Source organism: Halichoeres trimaculatus, unplaced genomic scaffold, assembly GCF_033239565.1.
Source record: "Halichoeres trimaculatus isolate MK-OKI-2021-1 unplaced genomic scaffold, fHalTri1.1 fHalTri1_scaffold_14, whole genome shotgun sequence".
In the NCBI taxonomy this organism is placed as follows: Eukaryota; Metazoa; Chordata; class Actinopteri; order Labriformes; family Labridae; genus Halichoeres; species Halichoeres trimaculatus.
This window is the reverse complement of record NW_027437192.1, coordinates 9,423,312-9,447,221: the sequence shown is the minus strand read 5'-3', so window position 1 is coordinate 9,447,221 and position 23,910 is coordinate 9,423,312. Positions and strand designations below refer to the sequence as shown.

General features: G+C 40.4%; 1 protein-coding gene across 1 annotated transcript in view; it reads right to left on the bottom strand.

Annotated features, from left to right (window-relative positions):
• The window catches only part of crybg2 (crystallin beta-gamma domain containing 2), a 54,824-nt gene that overhangs the window by 21,904 nt on the left and 9,010 nt on the right, over positions 1-23,910 (bottom strand). The window contains exons 2-5 of the mRNA XM_074686735.1: positions 23,084-23,177; positions 17,520-17,675; positions 10,581-15,706; positions 552-1,719 (exon numbers count right to left, since the gene is read on the bottom strand). Of these exons, the coding sequence (XP_074542836.1) occupies positions 552-1,719; positions 10,581-15,706; positions 17,520-17,675; positions 23,084-23,177 (6,544 nt within the window). The remainder of the gene's footprint in view (positions 1-551; positions 1,720-10,580; positions 15,707-17,519; positions 17,676-23,083; positions 23,178-23,910) is intronic.

The window sequence follows — 23,910 nt, the reverse complement described above, 5'->3', positions numbered from 1 at the left end:
TTTTACACTTCATGCACATTTTAGCACGATCAATTTTCCACGTCTGTTGCAGTTATTTGCATTTCTCATTCTGACACACCTACTTCTCCATTTCTGCAAAATGAGACATGCTTTTTGGCAGACACGTTTCATTTTTGTTCTTTTTTTGCTCAAACTAGACATGCATATAAAAGTAAGGAGCTATTTTAGGGAGTGCACTGCTTGTTAGGATTAACCCCTAAAGAACGAATGCAAGGATGCAATTTTTTCAGTCCCAAAAAGTTAGGGAAATCTTGTTTGGTAAATTATTTCTCTAGGGTAACAATAACTCTTAGACATAAATCTTATACTGTTGCAAAGTCTGTTTATTCATCTTAAAAAATGGGGCAACATGAACCTGCATTTGTATAGTGAGCAGCAGAAATGAGTATTCAGGTTGCACCAATGTTAATTTGCCAAACCATCTCTGCCAATGCCAAACAGCCAAATAATGGTTGTCTACCAAACAGATTCAAACTCTCATCTATGATGCACTGACAAGAGTTAAAAAAGTGAGTTAAAGTGTACTCTACCTGCTGGCTCTGCTTCATCAGCTCCAGTGGAGAACGAGAGTCTCTGATGGTGCTCCTCTTTAATCCCAGGTCTGGAGGCAGAGTGTAAAGTCCGTTCAGGGGCTCAGCAGGCTTTCCTGTTGCTTCATTATTCTTAACCGGGCTGCTGACAGAGTCACGAACGTCCAGGCTGATGGGGCTAGGAGCATCCTCCACGATCGGTGGCAGGGAGGAGATGAGGACCGGGGCAGGCGCACGTGGGCCGACGGTCCTAAGCCTCATTGCGGGTCCCATGCTCTTCAGTGTGTCCACCAGGCTGTCCATCTCAAACTGGTTGGGGGAGTCTACGTCAGGTGAGGCCGGGGGTGTGGAGGGGATGGGAAGCGCAGGGTCGGAGACCAGCTCGACCAGCGTGGCTTTGAACACTCCAGTGAAACGAGCCGAGTCGTCGTCCTCTTGGAAACTGTCTGTTTTGTCGTTGCTGGTCTGTGCTGGAGAGAGGGAGCTGGTAATAGGACCCTGCTGCGCCTCCCAGCTTGACTTGAACTTCTCTGACTCTCCTTTTCTCTCAGTCTCTCCTGCAGGTGCAGCAGGCTCCTCCCGCTCCACTAAGCCTCTCCTCCACTCATCTGCTGGCTCGCTCTCACGGCTCAGGTGAACTTCGCTCCTGTCACTCAGCTGGCTGCTGAGGGTGATATGCTGCTCTACAGCGGCAGCAGGGGAGGAGGAGGAGAAGGAGGCGTTGTCGGCATGTTTGTATGTGGTGGCCTCGAGGAGAGCAGAGGAGGAGGACAGGGAAGACAAGGAGGAGGGGCTGGAGTGGGTATCTGTGTAACTCAGAGAATCCGAACTGGAGAAATTCTCTGTTGTGTACGGTCTGAACTGAGACACCCCCTCGAACCTGTTCTTCCACCTGTACTCTGAGTCCACATCTGCCCCATTGGATTCAGTCAAAGGGGAGCTGCTTCTGACAGGCTCCACTGTGTCCTGGCTGCTCTCTGTGTTCTCAGAGTCACTGATCAGAGACAGTTTGTGGATACGGTACCTATTCTCATCCTCTTTAGGGGACGATGAGCTCCTAATGGACAGTTTGGTGCTCAGGCTGCTGTAACCTGTATTCATTTCGTCGTCCGATTCCTGGTCAGCCTCAGGAAGTGGGTTTTCTGAAGCAGCTGAAGCTGTCAGGGACCTGGTGGAAATAGAAAAAAAATACAAAAAACACTTATAAATGTGCTGACTTGTCCACAGCTTATAAAATCCTGCAGCATTTCCAGGACGTGCTGCTCATGCTGTGCCAAAAATGCAAATTATACAAAGCAGCTTCTAATATCTCAACTCTCAGAGCCAAATTGCTATTCTACAAAGGAAATGTCACTATTTGCTTATTTAAACTTAATGGTTCAATGATGTGCCAGACATTTTGAAGTTGAGGACCACAAAGTGGAACCTTTAAATTCAGCAAAGTGTCAGCTGAATCCTTTATACTGGAAAAAGTCATAAACAAAACACAGACTGGTTTGAGCTCTGAAATTGGTGTGCAAATAAGCAGTCAGCTGACAAGTCAAGGTAACTTTAAGTCAACATGTGTTTCTACTCCTGTGAGTCTCAGCAAGTACAACCACACCAGCTCACAACCAGCACAGTGATATCAGATGCCTGTTGCTTGTTTTTTTCTACAAGGGGTTGGATTTTATGGCCTCATTAGCATTATTTTTCAATGTTAATGCTATCAACATGATGATGTTGATGATAATGATGATGGTTCATTCGATTTAGTCAAGTCTGTGAAGAAGTTAGTTAGAATTAATGTGTCAGGTATGAATTTCAAAGGAGCAATAAACTGAATTCTACGATGAGATTCATGTAAGGATTAGTTTTTACAGATTGGGAAGTAAAGACACAACTCCATCTCAATAAACTTGAATATTTTGCTGCACTATTTGTTTCTTTTGACTGATTATTATAGCTTATAGTTAGTAAAACCCAAATTCCATATGGCATAAATTGGAACATCACAGAAAACTAACAAACTTTTAATAAACGCATAGGACTTGATTGGTGAGTCATAGCGTCATTAAAGGACTTTTGGGTAATTTTGGCAGTGTTGGCAGGCGCCAAGTCCTGCCAGGAAATGAAATCAGCTTCTATGTAATCTGCAAAATGCCACAGTTCCTATCAGATGATATAAAAGGTGGGTGTCTTTACAAATTTGTATAACTAGGGATGTGGCTAAATTGACTTCCAGGTAGTTGTGTTTGAAATGTTTGGCAGGACTAGAAGACTAACAGCCTGCCTCGGCTTAATTACTTTGCTTGTGGATAGGCTGACTAAAATTAGTTTGACTCAGCAGTTCGAGAAAGGTGACCGCCATTGTTGTTGTGATAATTATTACTTCAAAAATTTTTCAACAGCCAACTTTTTTTCTTTTGCTACAAAAGGTAACTTTTTTCCCCAACAGGACAGTTTCCAATATTTCATCCACCAATGATGTGCTTCAAAACACAATCAGAAACAAATGGGTGACATCACTGACACTACAGTATACTTAACAGTCCATAACAGACCATATAAAAAAGGCACCTCTGCTATGGCTTCACTTCTGAAACCAGAGCCTGGACCCACTTTTTTTTTTTTACAAAAGCCCATGCTTGAGGAGCAGCTAAACATCAAAAAAGAGTGACCTTACTCTTCTGTTTCACCATGCTAAGGTAGAATCAAAGAGTCAGAAGTTGCAACATGTAATTGGTTTCCCTTGCCCCGAGCAGTAATGGCTGTCAGAGGTGAAAAAGTCGTGAAGAAAATAAATCTTGTAAGCCTTAGATAGATCCCACTCATCATCTTTTTTGCACAAACTGTAATAAGTTTTCAAAAACTGGCTCAACATGTGATCTGTAAAATAATCTGCAAAATGTATGGCGTCAAAGAAAAAGATATCTTGAATTAGAACTTTTAAAACAAAATACCTACTTAAAATAATTTAAATAGTAATGAAATCTTCCTAATCACTTCCAGTAGTGTCAAAATAAGCACAAAGTCAACCAGGATAATCTTTTAAAGCTCATACAATAATTATACGCTGATCTGTAACACAAGAATGCTTTCACATTTGATAGATCTTTAATCCTCTGCATCACTGGGAGGTTTTAAGGAGTGGTTCGATTAAAGACCGCTCACATATGGCAGAGTTTTGTTTGTCTAACTGACTGCGTGGGTAAGTGCACCAGTAAAAAAAACTGAAGATATTATATAACAGCACAAATAATGCACACAGTGAGTCAGTCACAGTGATTAAACCTGACATTAGACCCCGCAACTATCTGGCAGAGTGGGAGGAATCACACCTTACTCTTTTATAGGGGTGAGACCCACAAGCAAAGAGGTGGATTATTTTAAAGGTCATGAGGATATAATTGCCGTAAGTGAGGCACTTAACTGAATTTGTCGTTTCTTTGCAGGAAGACAAATCTTTGAAAGGTCACAATCAGACATGAAAGATTAAGACAAACAAAGATGCGAATTTAAAAATGAACACTTAAAGCTCCTGTGAGGATCTTTCAGTATGAGTCCTTTTAGCACCCCATCTCTGCTGAGTTACAGCTGTACATGTGACAGCAGTGCTGACAGATAAAATCTTTCTCTAACAGCCCGTTTTGCCACTACCTGTGAGTCTCTGGGGTGACACGTGTCACAAAAACAGGCCGTTTCTGCATTGCATCATTTGGTGTGACACCTACCCTGTGGCAGCTGTTTCAGACCTTATATAATGACTACAGAGAAATAGTCAACCTTCCTTCTGATGGTGTTGTTAGCTCCTGGAGATCATATTGATTATGAATTCCAGTCTGTTTTATAAGCAACTAAAAAAATCTTTACAGGAGCTTTAAGTGCACAAATTTAAATATTTCAACCTTTATTTTCTCTGTTACTTTTTGGTTCAGCTGACAGAGCATCAGCTTCTTTTAACACTGGCCCCATCAACTGTCATCAACTGATTACATCTACACATTCAGTTGGCAAACAGAAAGTGGATGTTAATTTAAACTGCTTCACTTATACCCACTCTGCTCTGCAGCCCTGGGAGTCTTTGCTGTTGCTCTCCCTGCTTGGTACATTGAAATATAGTTAGTATGCATTGTTTACTGCAGCAGTTAGAAGTCAAACTTCTACTTTTGTTTTAGTTCACATGATTATGATTAAAAACTGCATATGACATCCATACTAAATGTGTAAATTTTCAAATTTCTGTTTATCTATTCGTCGAAGAAATCACCAAATTTGTCTGTTAACTACTTCCTTCTAAAATAGTATGAGATTCACACGAGATCTCCATGAGACTTTCTGAAATGATGACATGATCACATCATACCCGTGCCCATGAAATGCCTCTAGAGAGCTGGCCAATCAGAGGGAAGAGGGTTTGTGGAATGGGAAGTCTTAAAGAGACAGTAGCTAAAACGAAGTGTTCCAAACAGAATCTGAAAGAAATTTTCTAAAACACCAGTGTGAGAAAAATATGGATTATTTTGAGCAGTCAATGGTGTATAGCTAATACAGGGTACTGGAGGGACAGTATAAAACTTTTACAAAAAGCACATTACCCCTTTTTTGTGATGAATACAACCTAGGCTACCTTAACCAGCAAGGTAGGTCAATCTGTATAAACATTCTCAAATGTTCAGAGTCACAAAAGTAAGACAATAAGTATCTAATGATAACAGGTAAAGGACCTATCCCCCTGTGACCTGACCGTAAATTACTGCCTCATCCACCATGTGTCTGAGAGCTCCTGCTGGGACACTGAGAGTACATTCACACTCCTCCAGCACATCTTCCCCTGAGGGTGGCTCATAAATCCTGGCAGCTTTCTTCGACATCACTCAGGAACATGTCACATCAAACATAATGAGACAGACAGACAAGTACACTTTAAATGAATATTAAGTATTATGTTTTGGGAACAGGGACATTCCTACAGGCAAGTTCAGTTTCACTCACATGCTGGATTATACAAAGGACTACAGTCTTTATGTTCCAGCACATGAAGTTCAGGATAGGGAACATGAGCCCTGTACATGGAAAGTAAAAAAAAAACCCATGCTGCTCTGTATTTGCATCATTTGTAGTTCTTGGTATTGTCTTGTTATGAATCTTTAGCGTCTCTGCCATTTCTCTAAAAATGTTTAACTCTTCTCAAGACAAACAATTTTCATTCTTCACTGACAGGTATCCTAAAAATGTCCTGTTTTCTGCACCTTTCAGAGAAAAACAGTTTAAATGTAGTGAAAACAAAGTGCACAAAGATGCTTTGGTATTTAAACATTTCTAAATAACACAAAGGAATGAACCGCTGTGGTCTAAGCATAGTGGTTTTAAGTAAGACACGCTGGATGCTAACAGTGCGTCCAGGGTGGGGACTTTCATAATATTGATTCTGAAGTCCTGCCAGATAGTTACCTCTGAATACATGAAGTCAAGCAAGTCAGAAGAAAATACGCAGCATTCTGCGGCAAACTCACATGGGGTCATAAAAACAACATTTTTGGATAGTGCTTTATAAAATGTGACGAGTTACTTGGAAGTCTATCAGTGAGTGCATGTGTAGCAGTTTTTCTTGTTTGGCTTTCCCTCTATTGGCAAAACCAGAGCCAGATTAAAGAATGGTTTACAGAGTGTAAACTGACGACAGCTGCCATCTGTCTGCCTGTCAAACAGGAGAAGCCCTGCAGCATTACAGAGCTTAAGACTGAGTGTTAAACTGTAGTTTACATATCATAAGTCAGAAAAAGTCACTGTGTTAAAGGTAACTGCACCCATCACAAGATTACTGCTAGTGTACTGAACTGTATCACTAAATCAGGGATGTCAAACTCGTGCCATGGAGGGCCAAGAGGCTGCAGGTTTTCTTTCCAACCAAAAACTTCACCAGCTGATTTCACTGATTAGTCCCTGCCCTCTGCTTGAAGGTGAGGTAATCAGTAGAATCAGCTGGTGGAGTTCTTGGTTGGAAAGAAAACCTGCAGCCTCTTGGCCCTCCATGGCACGAGTTTGACATCCCTGCACTAAATGGACAGTTCAGTGCAATTTTTAATTACTAATTAGTTCAGGAACTTGCAAAAGTAGGCCTGGTGCTAGTTCTTGTACAGAGTTCATAACATTCACAAAATACATGTAAAAATTGGGATCTTGTAATTGGAGTCTACTCTTAACATGTCAACAAACGTTCAAGATGGAGTTAGGATGTAAATAAATATCAACAGTTAGCCAAATGCTACACATCACATTTGGCAGTTGATCTATAGAGGAGGACCTGAACACTGTGAAGAGTCTTTAAGTTCATGAAGTCCACAGAAGTCTTTTTAAAGATCAACAGCAACAAAATTGTTTATCTCTAAATGTGGTAATACTGAGTCTGTGTCTCTGCTCTTAAGGGGCAAATAAACGGGATCTGGTGCAACTTTGAAGCAAGCATCATGAAAGAGGGGCATGTAATAAAAACTTCTCTCATACTACCATTTTAAAACATCAGCCAAATTGCATGTTGGGAATTTTTACTCTGTCCATCAGTATTGCTTAGGTGCAATCCCAGTAAACTGTAAGTGACAGTTTTTCCATTCAGCAGATGATCACTTAAAACAACCTGGACATTTTGGGCCAAATAATAAATGTTGACTTACTTGAAATACAAAAAGTCGAACTTTTTTGAAATAAGGATAAATAATTTATTTACATTTTGAATGAATTTATTTATTTTACGTAATCACTCTTGCAGAAAGTTACCTTAAGCAAAGTACTGTATTTTTTTTCTTTGTGCAATAATCTATACCTTTAATATCAAAAATTGGTGTTTAAATATTACAAACTCCATGTCTAAATGTTAGACATAAGCTCCTGAAGACACACACTAAAAGATGTCAAAAGGAAGATGTGAAAAGGTCTAAAACAGAACATATCTATATCGGGTCAAGTTTTGCTGTGCACCTCCGCAGGTTTCTACTGTGGAAAATTCTCCACAGGGTTGTCATTCCAGCTGACTCACAGCTAAGCTGTGAGACTACAGGCAGTCAGCCACACATGAAAAGAAAACAAAGGACGCTGCTCAGACCAACAAGTGGCTCGACTGGCTTCAGGTGTCCTACCACAAACATTTCCACACTCCTCAACACTTCGAATAAACAAAGTCACGAGAATTTGAGGCTCTCTCTGCCTGAAGTTACAAAGGACAAAAGGGAAAGGAGTCTTTGTGGTCGGTCTGGTGTTAAAACCATGTTTTTGGTGATTGCAAAGTTAAACTAAGCATTTTTAACCTCTGGGGCCTCTGGGAGGTGGGTGGGATTCCCCGTCACATTCCTATTCATCCTTCCTGAGGACATCGCTACTGGGAAGCCTGTAAGACAGGCGGGGCTGCCTTAATGCCTTATCTCTCAGAGTGGATCATCACACCTGTTCAACTGAAACCATGTTGTTTTAAGTGAAGGACACAGCCTGTGTATTAGTGCATTGTAAAACAAAACAAGTAACAATGGAGGTGACGATAAAGAGAAACAATCACAAACTGAGGGTAAACTTCACCATGAGTAAAACATCGCCCTTCACTAATCCTGAATCTTCAAAAAGAAAGAAATAAAACTTACATGCCCTTAGGAGCCAAACTACACAAAATGGGCTTAGAAACCGAGTACTTTTTGTTTCCTATTCTTTTTTTTGTCCATCAATAAGAGACTTCATGTGGTCTATTTTGTCCCAAGAAAATCCCCCCTACACACTGTTCAAATTTAGTCTTTGCTGCCATCTTGTGGCGTGTTGGGAACAAGGTACAAACAGAGCAGCATTCCCTAACAAAGATTTTACACTATGAAGGAATGAGGAGTCCTCAAGATTACATTACAAAAATGAAGTTTTGGCATGTCTTTGTCTTTTTTTTTGTTAAAAAGTTATGTTATTAGATTTACCATGAGCCACACTCACTCGACAAACCCAGAAAGAAAGTCTCATTTCTAGATATTTAAAGACTACTATGATGCCAAAATAGATTAAAAAACTACTCTAATGGGGAAAGAAAGTTTGCCTTGATACAAGAAACTAAACATGTGAATTTATTTTTCCCATCTGCAGATTATTTTTATTATTCAAAAGCAATTCAGGTTAGATTACACTTTCTGCAGTGTACACCATTTTTAATTGACTGTAAAGCAACCTGTGATGGATTTGGGTGTCACACTTGAATAAATAATTAAAATAAAAAAGGATAAATCATAATTATAAAAATTATAATAAAAATAATTTCAATTATTTTTTTTACAAACTGTCTTACTTCATTATTTTTAAAGACAGCAATAAATAAATTACCTTAAGTAGTTAAAAAAAGAAAAAAAAATTCTAACCCCACAGGTTTTTTTTTTCCTTTTTCTTAATGTAATCAATTCATTGATTCAGGGCATATTATTGTCTTTTAATTAAGATGCTCTTCTGGATTTGTTGACAGAATGTCGCTCATATTTAGTCTGATGAGATGTTTTACTAGACAGAAGACAAACAATAGCTAGAATTGTAGTTTTTGCAGTTCAGATCCTATAAAGCCAATGTGAGCACAATAACTGATTCAAATTTAAGTCTTCTTCCAAGCAGATGAAGGGTGAAGATTTCTTTGTTTTTAGCTCTAAAATGTGTTTCTAAAATGTCCCTGCATGCCAATTCTGGACCTATTGTATCAAAAAAATGACTTCAGGAATCCGTCGTCTGCATGATCACATGGTTAAAATTAAGTTATCTATGCTCTATACCTGCAACTGTTAACTCTTTTGACATTCAAAATACAGTAAGAGAAGTTAAAGCACGATTAAATACTTAAAGTCACGTTTAACAAAGCGTCTTTCCATCACATGATGATTACCTATCAACCTATTTCTTTGTTCTGTCACCTTAAGACTCATTTGTCCTCGCTCATTAAAATGTTTGGTCACCAGCCAGCCTCAGATGAAGCTGCTGCAGAGCCAAATCATAACTGTGTGCCATCATGAATGTTTTAATAAGCAGAAGAGCCTGCTGGCATGTAAGCCTGTGCTACAGGTTTGTGTTGCTTAAATGGATTAATGACAGCACACATGTGAGGTTTAAAAATGACTCTGACCACATGAACCCTGACTACATCCTGGAAGACAGGCCCTGCAAGTGAGTCCAACAGCTCTTGATTGATGAAGAAGAAGCTTGAAGGACAGAAGCCAGAGAGGAAAGACTCTGGAGAAGCTACAGGTGCTAAAACTTGCTTTGTTTCTCTATGACATGTGCTAGCTACTGTTGCTACATCCCCCATAAGAAATGGGACTCTGAAAGTACAGCATCAAAATACACTTCATGAGGGATCCAGGGTATTAAAACAAAAGTGTTTTCCTACAGCAGCTCAAATCATCCAATGACTTGAGCTGTATCACTGAACACGTGGTACGCTACAAAGGGTGAGCTCAAAGCTCCCCAGGGATGTAGAGACAGCCTTGCTGCCCAACAAGACAGCTTTAACTTTTCCGTTTTTCAATCCAGTGAACTATTTAGCCACTACATTATTATTTGATCAGCACGGTATCAGGCAAAAAGTGAATTTTATGGATGAAAACACTTTCATCTTGGCTGCTTGAGTATATCATCTTACATCAACAAGATAACGAAGCCGGTCAGGTGTCAAACACGCCCCTACGGTTACATGTGGTACATACCAGCGCAGTAATAATAAAGCATCAGTTTTCTAAAATGACACCTTAGTAAATTTATGAAACAACTCACTTCTTGCTGTTCGCTGCATGCTCTTTAACCACATATTAATGAGCAGGTGCAAAGTTAGAGGCTATTTAAAGAGCCTGTTTATCCACGCGTGTGTGTTTTGCTCCAGCAGTGGACTCAAACAAAAAAAACTAAACAAATAACAGGTTAAAAGACTTGAGAAAGGATCAAAAGACTTTAAAAAATATCAAAAGACTTAAAGAAAGATCAACATAATTTTAAAAGTTATGATTAAAGTATTAAAAAGATTAAACAAGCATCAAAAGACTTCACACTCACCCCTCATTCAGGTCAGTTTTGGTCTCTGCCGGTTGTTCCTCTCTTTTTGAGTCTGTGTCTTCAGCTCTGGTCTCAGGAAGGTGTTTGTCCTCGGTCAGGACTGACAGCTCCACTGCCACCTGTTCTAGCACCGTCCCGCTCCCGTCTGTGCTCTGAGTAACTGTATCCGCCCACTCAGTCTTAACCTGTGGAGCCCTATTGTGTTCACTCTCTGTGGCATCTGATTGCAGCTCAGCACAGAGTGTCACAGCACCCTCGACAACCTCCGCTACACCTGAAGTATCTGTGACTGCACTTGTTGTGGTGCTGCTGCTTACTTTTCCTCCCTGGTTTGCTTCAGTAAGGAGGGAAACTTGCTCTGCTGCCTCTCTAAATAAGGGTGTGATCGTATCTTCTGTCCCTGTGTTTCTGGAGGCAGCATGAATACAGTCAGATCTACTTATTTCTTTGTCTACCAGGTATTGTATGTCCTTGTTTGGAAGCTGCTGCTCTCTATTAGGGTGGTCTTCTGTTTCCAGCTTGGTCAGGTTTCCCTCAGAGCCCTCCCCCGGTCCATGCAGCTCCCTGGAGGGTGGAGCAAAGTCGCATACCATTAGAGCTTTCACCTGCCCAACCGGTGTGGCCAGTAACTCCTCCTTTCTGCCCTCCTGTCCCTCTTCTTTCACCTGCAGAGATGCTGGAGCTGCTACTTTTCCCTCCTGAGTCTTTACATCACTGCTTTCAAGCACCTGAATGATCATAGTTTCAGCACTCTGCAGTTGTCGTTGCACTTCAGTTTGGGTTCTAGTTTCCTCTTTCTTTGCTTCTTTGCCTCCCTCATCTCTCTTTATCTCTTTTTCTGCAACCTCCTCTTGCTTTACAAGATCCTCCAGCACCTCGACGACCTGTTTCACTTCTCCTTGCACATCAAGAACTTTAGGTTGCGCATCATTCTCCTGACTCTTCCCATCATTTCTTGCAAGCAACACAGGAGTCACTCCTTCGATACTTGTGACTCTTGAGTCCATTTTGCTCAGGGTTTCCTCTTTTTCTGCAATCTCCTCTTGTTTTGAGAGCTCCTCAAGCACCTCAACAACCTGTTTCACTTCTTGCACATCTAGAACAACTTCAGGTGCAACTTCTTTCTGCTGACTCTTCCCATCATTTCTTTCAAGCAACACAGAAGTTACTCCTACGACACTTGTGACTCTTGAATCCATTTTGCTCAGGTTTTCCTCTTTTTCTGCAATCTCCTCTTGCTTTGACATCTCCTCGAGCACTTCAACAACTTGTTTCACTTCTCCTGTTACTTCTGGAAAAACTGTAGCTGCAGCTTCTTCCTCTTGATCCTTCACATTGCTTACGAGAAGCAGAACCCTCTCTGTTTTAAAGCGCTGAGGTCTTTCGTGTTGTGTTTCCAGAGTTCCCAGAGTTTCTACCTTCTTCTCCTCTTTGACTCCTTCATCGTTCTTGCCTATCCCTTTTTCTGCTGTCTCATCATGGAGTATGATGTCCTTTACGAGCTCTTTCACCTCTTCTTCTACCTGTGCAAGTTCTACAGGTGCAACTTCAATCTCCTGACTCCTTACAGTCGTAGATGTCAACGTTAAACTTTGTTGCTGCGGTTCCTTGGCTTTGATTGTGATGTCCTCTTTCTTGTCCGTTTCCTCTCCTTTATTGTTAATTTCAACAACAACCACCTTTGTTTCAACCTCATCTCTCTTGCTTGTCTCTTCTTCCTGATTTGCTAACTCCTCAAGCAGCCCGACCACTTCTTTCACTCCCTCTGTCACCGCCTGAGACACTTCAGATGTTGCTTCTTTCTCCTGGGTCATTGTGTCAAGAATCTCAGAACTTGGACCTCTTAGCTCATGCTGAACTTCTGTCAGGGTTCTGGTTTCCTCATTCATTTCATCAGTGTTTTCGACACTCTTCATTTTGACGATCAGCACCTTCAGTACTTCCTCATCCACCTGACCTGAGCGTTGTTCTCCAATCTCCTCTTTCTCATCAAGCATCGCCACGACTTCTTTAACATCTTCTGCAATCTCTGGGAACACTTCAGTTGTTATTTCTTTATCCTGATTCTCTGCGACATCTTGTTTGATGGATGTTACCACATGGGTTACTAGAATCTGGTCGTACACCTCAGATTGGCTACTAAGATCATCTTGCTTCGACAGGTCATCAAGGACTTTTTGGACCTCTTCTGCTACCTCTGGAGGCTCCTCGGACACTTTTTCGTCTTCCTTTACGCCGCCTTCAACATGCTCAATCACGTGGGTTTCTAGAATTTGTCGATACACCTCAGTGTGGCTGCTGATATCCTCATCATTTCTTTCCTCACTTCGCATTTTTAAGATTACTGCCCTTGATGCTCCCTCATCTGACTGGCTGAATAGTGTTTCCTCTTGCTTTGAGGACTCGTCACGCAGCTCGACATACTCTGCAAACTCTTTTACTTCTTCCTCGATCTTTGTATCACTGTCTTCCAGAGACGTAATCATCTGGGTTTCTAAAATCTGCTGGATCACCTCAGATCTGCTGATATCTTCGTTCTTTTCGTCACCGCTCTCTACACTGCGCATTTTGACAATCACCGCTCTCCGTCCTCCCTCGTCTGTTTCACTTGAGCGCCTCTCCGCAATCTCTTGCTCCTCAAGCATCTCAACAACTTCTTTAATTTCAGTTACCATTACTTCTTTCTGATTTTCTGCATCATTGTCTTTGAGGGACTTGATCACGTGTGTTTCAAAAATCTGTTGGTACACCTCAGTTTGGAGAATGTTATCCTCATTCTTTGCTTCGTTTATTTCCTCGCTTCTCACTCTGACAAACACCGCCCTCCGTCCACCCTCATCAGTTTGACTCAAGCATCTTTCTCCAATCTCTTCCTTTGAGAGCTCTTCAAGATGCTGAATGACTTCTTTCACCTCTTCCTGAATCTTGACATGATCTTCAACACGCTCATTCACCTGAGTTTCCACAATGTGTCGATACACCTCCGTTTGTCCGACAAGTTCATCTTCGTTTATTTCCTCACTCCGCATTTTGACGATCACTGCCCTTCGTCCCCCTTCATCTGTCTGGCTTGAGCGTCTCTCCGCAAGCTCCTCTTCATCAAGCATTGGGACAACTTCTTTAACCCCTTCTGCCATTTCTTTATCCTGAACTCTCCCATCAAGAGATGTTATCACGTGAGTCTCTATAATCTGTTGGTACACCTCAGTCTGGCTGCTGATATCCTCCTTCTTGTCCTCATTTATTTCCTCACTGAGCATTTTGACGATGACCGCCCTCCGGACTTCCTCTTCTGTCTGGATTGGACGTGTTTCTGCGACATCCTCCTGCTTCACCTCTACATATTCTGCCACCTCTTTTGATACTTCTGAAACCACGTTTGCATCTTCAAGAAACCTTAAAGCTTCTGAACTCTGGTTGATTTTGCTTTCATTCTCTTCATCAGTGCTTTCCCGCATTTTGACTATCACTGCCCTTCGTCCTCCTTCGTCTGTCTGGCTTAGCTGTCTTTCTTCAATCACGTACCGTGTTGTAATCTCCTCACGCTTCTCAGCGTACTCCTTCAACTCTTGCACTTCTTGAGCCTTCACTTGGAGAACATCAGACGTCCAGGTGTCTGAACATTGCTGGAATACCTCAGTTGGACTGCTCATTTCCCTGTTCCCTTCGTCGTTGCTGCCTTCATTCTGCATTTTCACGATCAAAACCCTCAGTGTTTCCTCATCCTGCTTGCTTGTGTCTGTTTCTGTGATCTCCTTCTGTTGCACATCCTCCCTGAGCAGTTCAACAACCTCTTTCACTCCCTTGCTGATCTCTCCTCTTTCATCCACCCGCTCATCCCCGCTGTCGGGTATGTTGTCTTCTTCCGCGCTGTAGTAGATCTCTATGGCGCTGCCGTCATCTGACCCAACGCTGAAATACTGTCCTGAAGACCCCACAGAGGAGCTCTTTATTTTATCGATTTTAAACTCAGGATCCTTCTCCTGATCCATTTTTTCCAGCCCGGGAAAGGCACAGGCACGATCAGAGCTTGTCTCATCTGTGACTAACTCTTTGACCAGGATCGCTCTCCGTTTGGGGTCTGTAACCTGAGAGTCAGTCCCCTGGGACGTGACATAATCTGAAGCAGGAGGGGCTGAGTTTTGGGCCTGAATGAGAGTGTCTTGAATGAGGTCAGAGCTGTCTGCTGATTTCAGCCCAGAACTAGAAACGATTGTGTAACCATCAACTCTGTCTCCCCTGCCTCTAAACGTGCTCGACGTTGAGTATAGGGTGGTTCTTTCTGTGCGACACTCATAGGTTTTGGTGTCAAGACGTTGTATCTCTGTGCAGGTTTGAGGTTGAGAGTTTAGGAGGGATGCCACAACCTCTGAGGTGAAGCTTTGTGGGAAAAGCGACTCGTACAAAGCTCCGTACACTTCACTCTGATCGACAGGAGGGGCACTCCTCTCTGTACTAACAGCTGAAGTTGCCCTGACACTCTCGACAGTCTCAGAGATGGAACTCTTTGTGTGAGAAAGTGAGACTTCTTGATGGACAGGCGAAGAAGCAGAGCTGTCAGGGGTCTTGGCTCTGACAGCACTTAGAGCTGTACTGACAGCAGTGTCGGGAGCATCCAGTTGGTGATTCAGTGATGTAGCTCTGGTGGAATAGGTAAGGGAGTCATTGTCATTCAGGCCATCGCTCGCAGAAACTAACTCAACCACTGCCGCCTTAAGTTCTGCGATGTCAGACAAATCTTGCGGCTGGTTGGCTCGAAGTGTCTGCTTATCAAGAGCAGAGGCAGAGACTGCAGGTGCACTGGAGTCACTTTTTACTGCGTTAACTTGGACAGGAATGTTCTCTTTCCCCTCTGACAAGTCGAAACTGTCCATCTGCAGCTCAGGGATGGAAGCAATGGGTGCTTTCAGTGGCTCTGCATGCACATCCAGGAAATCAGAGCCGTTTGTTAAAGGCTCCTTAGCTGCCACTGCTGGGAGAGTGAAGTGTGAGTCTGATTGGTTTGCAGACACAGGAGGAGGAGAGGGGATGTCAAACTTCTCGCTGGTGTCAAGGACTGGTTGAGACATACTCATTTTCTTCGCCATCGCTCGATCCAGATCCATCTCACCGAGATCTGGAGGAGGCTAAAGGAAGAGGATTCACTGTGTCACTCATGTAATTAGAAACGATAATGAACTACATAAAAAGAAAAAACCTTTATGGAGGTAAGAATCATTGTCAGACTCTGAAAAACCCAACCGTCTTATCCCTAGTGATCTGTCAAAAAACTTAAAAGGTTTTTTAGGCAATGTGTACAGCAGTTTCATGGATACATAGTATTTCTTCCTTGAATTAGCACACTAGCAATATAATTCTTTAATTGATGATAAACAACCTTGCTAGCAAGCAGCAAACACCCTCTGAGCACACACAGTAGTCATGAGGTTGCATTATTATTCATTTTCAGACCAGTTTTCAGTCACCTGGTTTCTCTATGTCAAATATTGACTCTCTTGTAGTTCTTTTTGGTTTCTGAAAACTCCTGAGGGTAATTTCAGGCTCTTTAGCTGCTGGCTATTGAGTACTAGTTGCTAACTCTGTTGATTTTGAAGCCACTTTAGACAGTAGAAGTATGTAGTTAGTAGTATGGGCTGACATCTATAAAATGAGCTGAACCTGTGAAGAATCTTAATTTAGATGAAAATGCAGAACGCACACTGAAAAAAAATGAAATTTAAGTGTTCACATTGCATGCTTAAGTCAAACAGTAGGAAAAACACAATTGTTTCAAAATGCAGAAAAATGCCTAAATTACATAAAAACAATCTGCCAACAGGGTAAAAAAAAAAAAAAACTAATTTAGATTTTTGTATTAAGACACTTCTTAATTGGGGGTTGGTGGATTTATTTTCATTCTCTAAAGGCAGTTTAAACATATATTCATATGTCTTTTTGATCTTTTGATAGCGCAAAACTAGGGATGCACCGATTTGATCCTGGTATCAGGTACTGGCATCGATCCAGCCCCTCAAAGCTGGATCAGGTAACAGTGGGAAAAGATGGGTCCAAAATTGACACTAAGGCTAAACTATGATTTAGTCAATAAGGTATACAATTTTACAATCAAAAAGTTATTTCTGTAAATTCTGAAGATTTTTTTTCAGTAAACTGCTGTTAAACATTTAAACACTTACAGTTTCAATCAATATTAACTTCAGTAAATCCATATGTACAATTTTTTTTGTCTTTTACCTAAAACGCCAGTCTTATCCCACAGTAGAGCATGCAGGAAATATTTGACACTAGTATCGGTTCAGGATCAGGATCAGGATCAGGATCGGTACTAATCAATAACCAAAGCCCAGGTACCAGTATTGGTATCAGGACCAGAAAAGCTGGATCAGTGCATCCCTACTTAAATCAAGACATTTTCCTGGACTTGTCAGGTGAATATGTCTCATTTTCTTAGATTTCATTTTTTAAGTGCACTGACCTTCCTCTCTCTTTGTTACTACTATCAACCCCATTCAGCTAAATGCCTCCCATTGATTAAAGAAACTTAAACAAAAATTCAATTTGATCAATTATAATGATTAAAATCTAACAAAATAGGCCAGAAAGGATGGAAGATCACTTCATAAGAAATATTTTAAATTGCCTCAACTTTCACAATCTTTTTTCCTAACTTTTAATCTTGGGAAAAGTGCTTGTAAAAATGAAATTGTGTCATTACTGAGCTCAAAAAACTCCTAGTCTGAAAGAGTGTGCTTGGTTTAAACGTCATGAAAAATAATTCTGAACCCTTTCATGCTAGTACACATAAACAGAAAAGCATATGTCCACTACATAAAAAAAACATGTACTGTGCCTTTATTCATGTCTACATCAGGCTAAACTCTGATTACTCTGCTACAGCAGTTAAACTATTATCGATACAAAGGTAAGAATCAGGGTTACCTCATCCAGCTCTTCAATGTCTGTGCTGTGAAGGCCATAAGTACTCTTGGAGAGACTCTCCTCATTTCTCTTCTTCCTCCTTTTGAGACCAAAAGAAAAGGTGGCAAACTTTTTGGGCTTGCGGAGGTCCATGTCAGAGTAGCTGAGCTCTTTACCCTGAGTGGGAGAAAGGGAAGGATTAGATTTAGCCTACAAAAATAAAAGTTCAGGAAAACCATTAAAATGGAATAAATGATTGATAGTGTCACTTTTATAGCTTGGTGTGTATAAATAACAACCAAAACTTTATTTATATAGCAGCTTTCAAAACAGAACTTGGAAATTCAAAGCATTGATGTGTGACTTGCAGCACATGAAGACCATATGATTAACTGATCAACCGTATACCAGACATACCCAAGACAACTTAATTAGAGACCTCGCTTCCAAACACTCATCTTTCAGTGGTAAGAATGAGGATATTGCGTAATAAAAAATTATTTCAGGCATTATAAACAAACTTAAGCGTTGACACCCTAACTTCATTCCAAGCAGTAAAAGCTGCCCCACCCTGACAAAAATGAAGGACTACTAGAACATGAGCTGTACTAATCAAGCAGCTCTTTGTGTAGATAGTCTGGTTTGGGGTCGTGATTAGAATAGATGAGGCAGTATTTTTCTAATACTGCTGCATATAATAGAAGTTTTGGAGGAGTAAAGGTTTGAAAAGAAGAAGAAGAAATCTGTGAGAGTTATCCGAAAAATAATCTAGAGCTGCTCGATTTGCCTAGAAAGTCTTTATTTGTGTGTATAACTTGGCTTTGTTTTTACAATTTTTATCACGCCAGCATTCAAAAATCATGCCACAGTCCATGATCAAAGCTTTTCTTATCAGTTTAAAAAGAAAAAAGAAAGCAGTGGTAGTGAAGTGTCCTCGTGCAGGCAATAGAAAAGATAGAAAAGATAAAGGGGATGGTTTTTCCGGTGATAATGTGTGCATGTTATTTTAAGCTGACAAAGGACAACAGAACACCCATCTGTCCGTCTGTCTGTCTTTCTGTCTGTCAGTATCATCTGCCAGGTTTTCATCTGGGTGTGTCTGTTCAAATTCCTCCCCCTGTGATGGATAGTGTCAAAGGTATGAGAAGTAGCAAAGAAAACAAACAAAGTGGAGACCTAAGTCTGTTGTGGGTGGATGCTCTGCTTGTTAGACATTAACACATTTAATTAAGTCTACCTGAAAATATTGTCTGTACAGAAACTAAGACAAAGGTTAAGGGATTAATGCTGGTTTAAAGATAAAAACTACTCTGTATGAACTTTTTGTTTTCAAGTCCTACGTCTTGGCAAATTTGTATTTAAAGCACGGGACAGCTGAAGAGAGACAGGAAAAGTAAGGGGGGTACAGAGTGGGGGTAGACATGCAGCACATGATTAAGGCTAGGAGATAAAATCAGGGACAGCACCGAGTACTAAAACCACTGTCCTATGCACTTGAAAAGGTAACTTTTTATTTAGATGTTACTTAAAGAGGGGGTACCGGGCTTTTCATTTATAAATTATTCTGTCCCTCTGATATCCTTGCAGTAGCTTTACATGATTTACAGCTATAAAACAAAATCTTCATATTTTTCTTATCACAGCCTCTGTCAAAAAAGCTTTATTTTAGCTGCTGTCTCTTTAAGGCTCCCTGCTTCACAACCCCCCTTCCCCCCGATTGGCCAGCCCTCTGGAGGCCTGTTGGGGGCATAGCCATGAGCAGACCTTGGTGTTCGAGGTCCGCTCCTCCTATGTGTCAAGTGAAATCCTTATGTGATGACCTTATAATTTTAGCAGGTCTTGTGGAGATCTTGAGATACTTTTTTTTAATAGTGGACTATTTTGAGCAGCTTACAGACAGATTCAAGGATTTCTCCAACATATGAACAAGTAGTAGTTTAAAAATCAGCCCATACTTAATATGGACATCTAGCATGATTACTTTATGTTCATGGGAAAGCAGTATACCCCCTCTTTAAGGTTTCACAGTGGATACAACACATGGTTGAATTCATTAAAAAGAGTGTTCTTAGCTGAACTATAATGATTAAAAAAATTATGGCACTGTCTTCTCACAAGAAAAGAAACAAGGGGCCTGTAGCATTCCTTATTAGTAGTGAACAAAACAAAGAAGTGTATTTAAGCTCATGCATCAATCTAACACCTGACAATTCTTGCTGAACAACATACTAATTCATTTTCTGTATGCATCCCTTCAGGTACAAATGATGACTTTGAATGACTTCACTGGTAGAAAGGATGAATGCTTTTTTAAGGTAAGTGTAAAATAACCTTTTCATCCAAGCCACGCATCAATCAAAAGACCCAATCTGCACCTTTAGGGCTCTATGTTGATAGTAAATGTATTTTTTTTTAACTTAATTTTGAGTCTAAGACACAATACTTTGAAAATACTCATCCAGCCTTTGCAAAAGTAATCAAATTTATCACTGAGAGATGATTTTGTTATCTGATAAACAGGTCTCAGCTTTGCAGAGGTATCTTCAACACAATGCTGCTGTTTTGTCAAGCTCTGGCGCCCCCTCGCTGGAAGGAAGAAAAGATCTTTGAAGCATTAAATGAAGAATGCAACCATCAACATGTGATCTGACTGAACAAGCTCACTGTTTGTTGTGGCTTTTTTGGAGGTGTGGCGCCCTCTGCAGAGAAGTCCTGCATGCTACAGACACCTACTTTCAATAATTTCTCCTCTCTGTGGGTTTAACTTCAAAAACTCAAGTAGTTTTAGAGTCTTGTTGTTTGAGTGAAAATCAGACATGTTTTTGTGTGTACAGGGGGGACAACAATTTTCTAAGCAGCATCCCCCAGGCAGATGAACCCGTGGAGTTGGAATGCAGAAACCGTTGAGTTCCCATTATAGTGGGCTGTTTTTTCCCACCTTACCCACTCTGCATTTTGCCCCAGGAATGATCTTGCTCAGACATGTTTCTGACCTAATCTGAGAGGAGGAGAGTGAACCTGAGGTCTGCAACATGCCCAAGTTACTCACCGACCGAAACAAACACTGCACGAGTTACTCTGTTTCTCAGTTTTTTGGTCATTTCATATTCACTGTAGATTATGAAATAAACATAAAACATGTGAAGGCAAGAATCAAATCACGAGTTTGCACTTGAACTTCTAAATCGTGAGCTTATCATCCTGTTTTCCTCCCAAGCGTCTGAAAAAGTAGGGAAAATTTTAGATACTCAACAAAGTTGTGGCGTCTACATTCAGAGTCTTGTACGAAAAGAGTGACTGCTTTGATGTTTTAGACACAGTCACTCAATATTTGTTTTGAAAAAGCCTTTGATCACCCCTATCAGGTGATGTTTTTGTGTTGGAGACAAATTGTATTTGCATAGTGTGCAGGGATAAACAGCTAATTAGAACGACATCTTGTAGCTCTGTGAAACACTTTGCATCCATAAACTGCCACTGAAATAAGAAAAATTTGCTTGCTTAGTATCTTATAAAAAAAGTTGTTTTTAAAGAAAGATTTTGGCTTCTAGTTAATGTAATGGAACCATTTTTACTAAGAATAAGAAATAAATATTTGCTTGGATTTCAGTTTTTTCAGGATCTCGCTTAAACGCTCTTTAGTTTATCTCAAAATCCAAACCATCACAGCACGACTTACTGACAGTCTCAGTGTCTATTGTCCTTTCTCAGCTGTCCCATTTAATTTACACATCAAAATAATAACACAAAGACTTTAAAAGGCCCACATGAAATTTGACAGACAATATTATCTGTAACAGTGGGCCAGATCAGTGGTCCCCAACCCCTGGGCCACAGACTGGTCAATTGGTACAGGGCCACACATAAAAAATACTCATCTTTCATTATTTCAGTTTCATTTATTATCTGATTTTGAAGGATGTTTTATTTTGAAAAATTCTCTGCATTAAACCCATCAAGGACTTATTCTTGACGCCAAACCCCCAAGTTAGCAAAATGGACAAAAAACAGGAGAACAGAAAAAGAGCCGGTCCGTGAAAATATTGTCTGACATTAAACCGGTCCGTTGCGCAAAAAAAGTTTGTAACCTCTGGGCAAGATAATCAGAGAAATTTGTATTTGATCACTGATGACATTCCTCTCCTTGCACTTCATAAAATAAAACAATGACTGCAGTTAGTTCAACCCCTACCCCTAATTTTTTAATAGGGGTGGTTTTACGAAATTCTTTTAAGAGGCTCTTGAGTTGCTCCTTTTACTAGAGTGGCAAGGAGATGATGGTAGAAAACTGTTTTTAGAACACAGTGGTTTAGGCTTTAGATAATGCAGTTACATTTTGCTCATGAACCATTTTGTATTTTGAGATTTCATGATGTCTTGAATAATTAACTTCTGACTTCCAGATTTTAGTGAGCTCACCCCTGGGTCCGGATGGATGTTTGTGCCAAACTTGCAAAAGTTTCTTTAAGGCGGTGCTTAGATGTGTTTGAAAAAAAAGTCTGGATACACAAGTAAACAGACTAAGAACACGCCTCTGGCTATGGAGCTTCTATAACAGTAATGCTCTTAGCATCACCACAAGGGGGCAACGTCAAGGTAGAAGAAAGCAATAACCTGAATACTTGCTGCAAGTCTTGAGGTTGCCAAGTTTGTCAGAGTAGCTGACATACTTATATTGCTTCTATTGTGATCATAATGGTTCTCTGTAATTAAAGTCCACATTTCATTCATGACTGTGATGCCAAGGATGACTGCAGATAGTGTGTGCGACAGAAGTTTATTCCAGTCTGCGTTTCACACATAAACAGAAAAATGGATTTGATCAAAACAAGAGACTTAAATTAAAAAACCTTTCAAACAGACAAAACAATGATACTATGAAAAGAGCCTGTTTTGTATAGACACAATTTGGTGAGTCTGTTCAGCAAAAAATAAAATTCAAAAAGAAAGGAAGCAGTTTAGTCACATTTGGTAAATAAAGAAAACCGTTTTGTCAGGCGTCTACCTCAGTAGATTTATAGCTCTGACCTTGATGTTTTTGCAGATATAATCTTATTATACATGTTTCAGTGACTGACAGCTGCTTCTGCGTGTTGAATAAAGAATGATTGATGTTTGTTTTTTACTGTGATAACCTGAAAAAGTTCAGCTTTTATCACTGACTTTTCTTACTTATGGCAACACCCCAAGCAAGGGGGAACCTATGGTTCAACTTTCTTTAAAGAATCCTGTGTTTACGTTCTGAAATGCAGGAAAGCTAAGGCTATTCTCGCATAAAATGTCAGTATGTCTTTAGTATTATGTCTAACATTTTAGATTCAATTTTCAGAGGACAGTTTCACATTCATTGTTTTTAACATAAAAAGAAAAAGAGGAATGCTGTGTGTGACTATAAAACACACACACTCTGTTTTACTTAAATAACCCAAAGGCAGAGTTTTAAAACAAACACACAAATTACTCATATCATGTTCCATAAAGCTACATCTTATATTTAAGTACACAAGCCCTAAAGGGATGAAACTGTTCAAAAAAAATAAAAAAACATTCTTGGATCAAAACACACCCAATGCAGCTTGACTGACCTTTGACCTGGGAGCAGTGGCATAGAGAGATGACTTTGTGTTGTTCTTCTCAACCGAGACATCGCCATTCGCTTTGGTGGAATCAATGGATTTGCTAGGCACACAGACCAGAATTTAAAATTAGTGCACAAACTGAAAATACATCCAAAATAATTTTTTTTTCAAAAAAAAGGTAGCAAATCTGAGTGAATGTCTGGTGTAGTAAATTTTACTAATGGTCCATGAACTAAACAGCATACTGCTGCAGCAAGGTATGTCTGAGCCCATACCTATATGTCACACATGTTGACACATGAAGTCTTTATGCCCAATCGTCTGAGCTTTAAAAAAAAAAGAGGGGAAAATATTCTGTCTACCACATTAAAGCTGTGAATCAATGCTTTTGGAATGCTGAACAGAACCGGCTGAGCAGAGAGTGGTTGTGTTTCTTAGAACGTGTAAACACGTCCGTGTAAAGTTTGGCTTTTCTTTTGAACACAGGCCAATAATGCCAGCAAGGTACAGGTACTGAGGGTGAGAAGTTGCAAGGAGCTAGCTTAAAGATAATTTCAAAACTGGTGAAACCCTGCAGAACTGGATGAAGAAGACAGGAACTCCAATTCCTTTACTGGCCTCTTTGAGCTGTCTCTAAACATGAGTCAATTTCCAATGACTCCGTATGGAAATGCCAACAATTTTCCTTTTTTTAGCTTTTGAAAGTTGTACAGCAGTTTAATCTTATTCCATTGGCCCATTTTGATAAAATTAACTTAAGCCATAATGTTTTGGTGCATTTCTGCCTTGAATAACATTGGGGTAACTGCTAAAAGCTGCTATGTGTAAAAGCT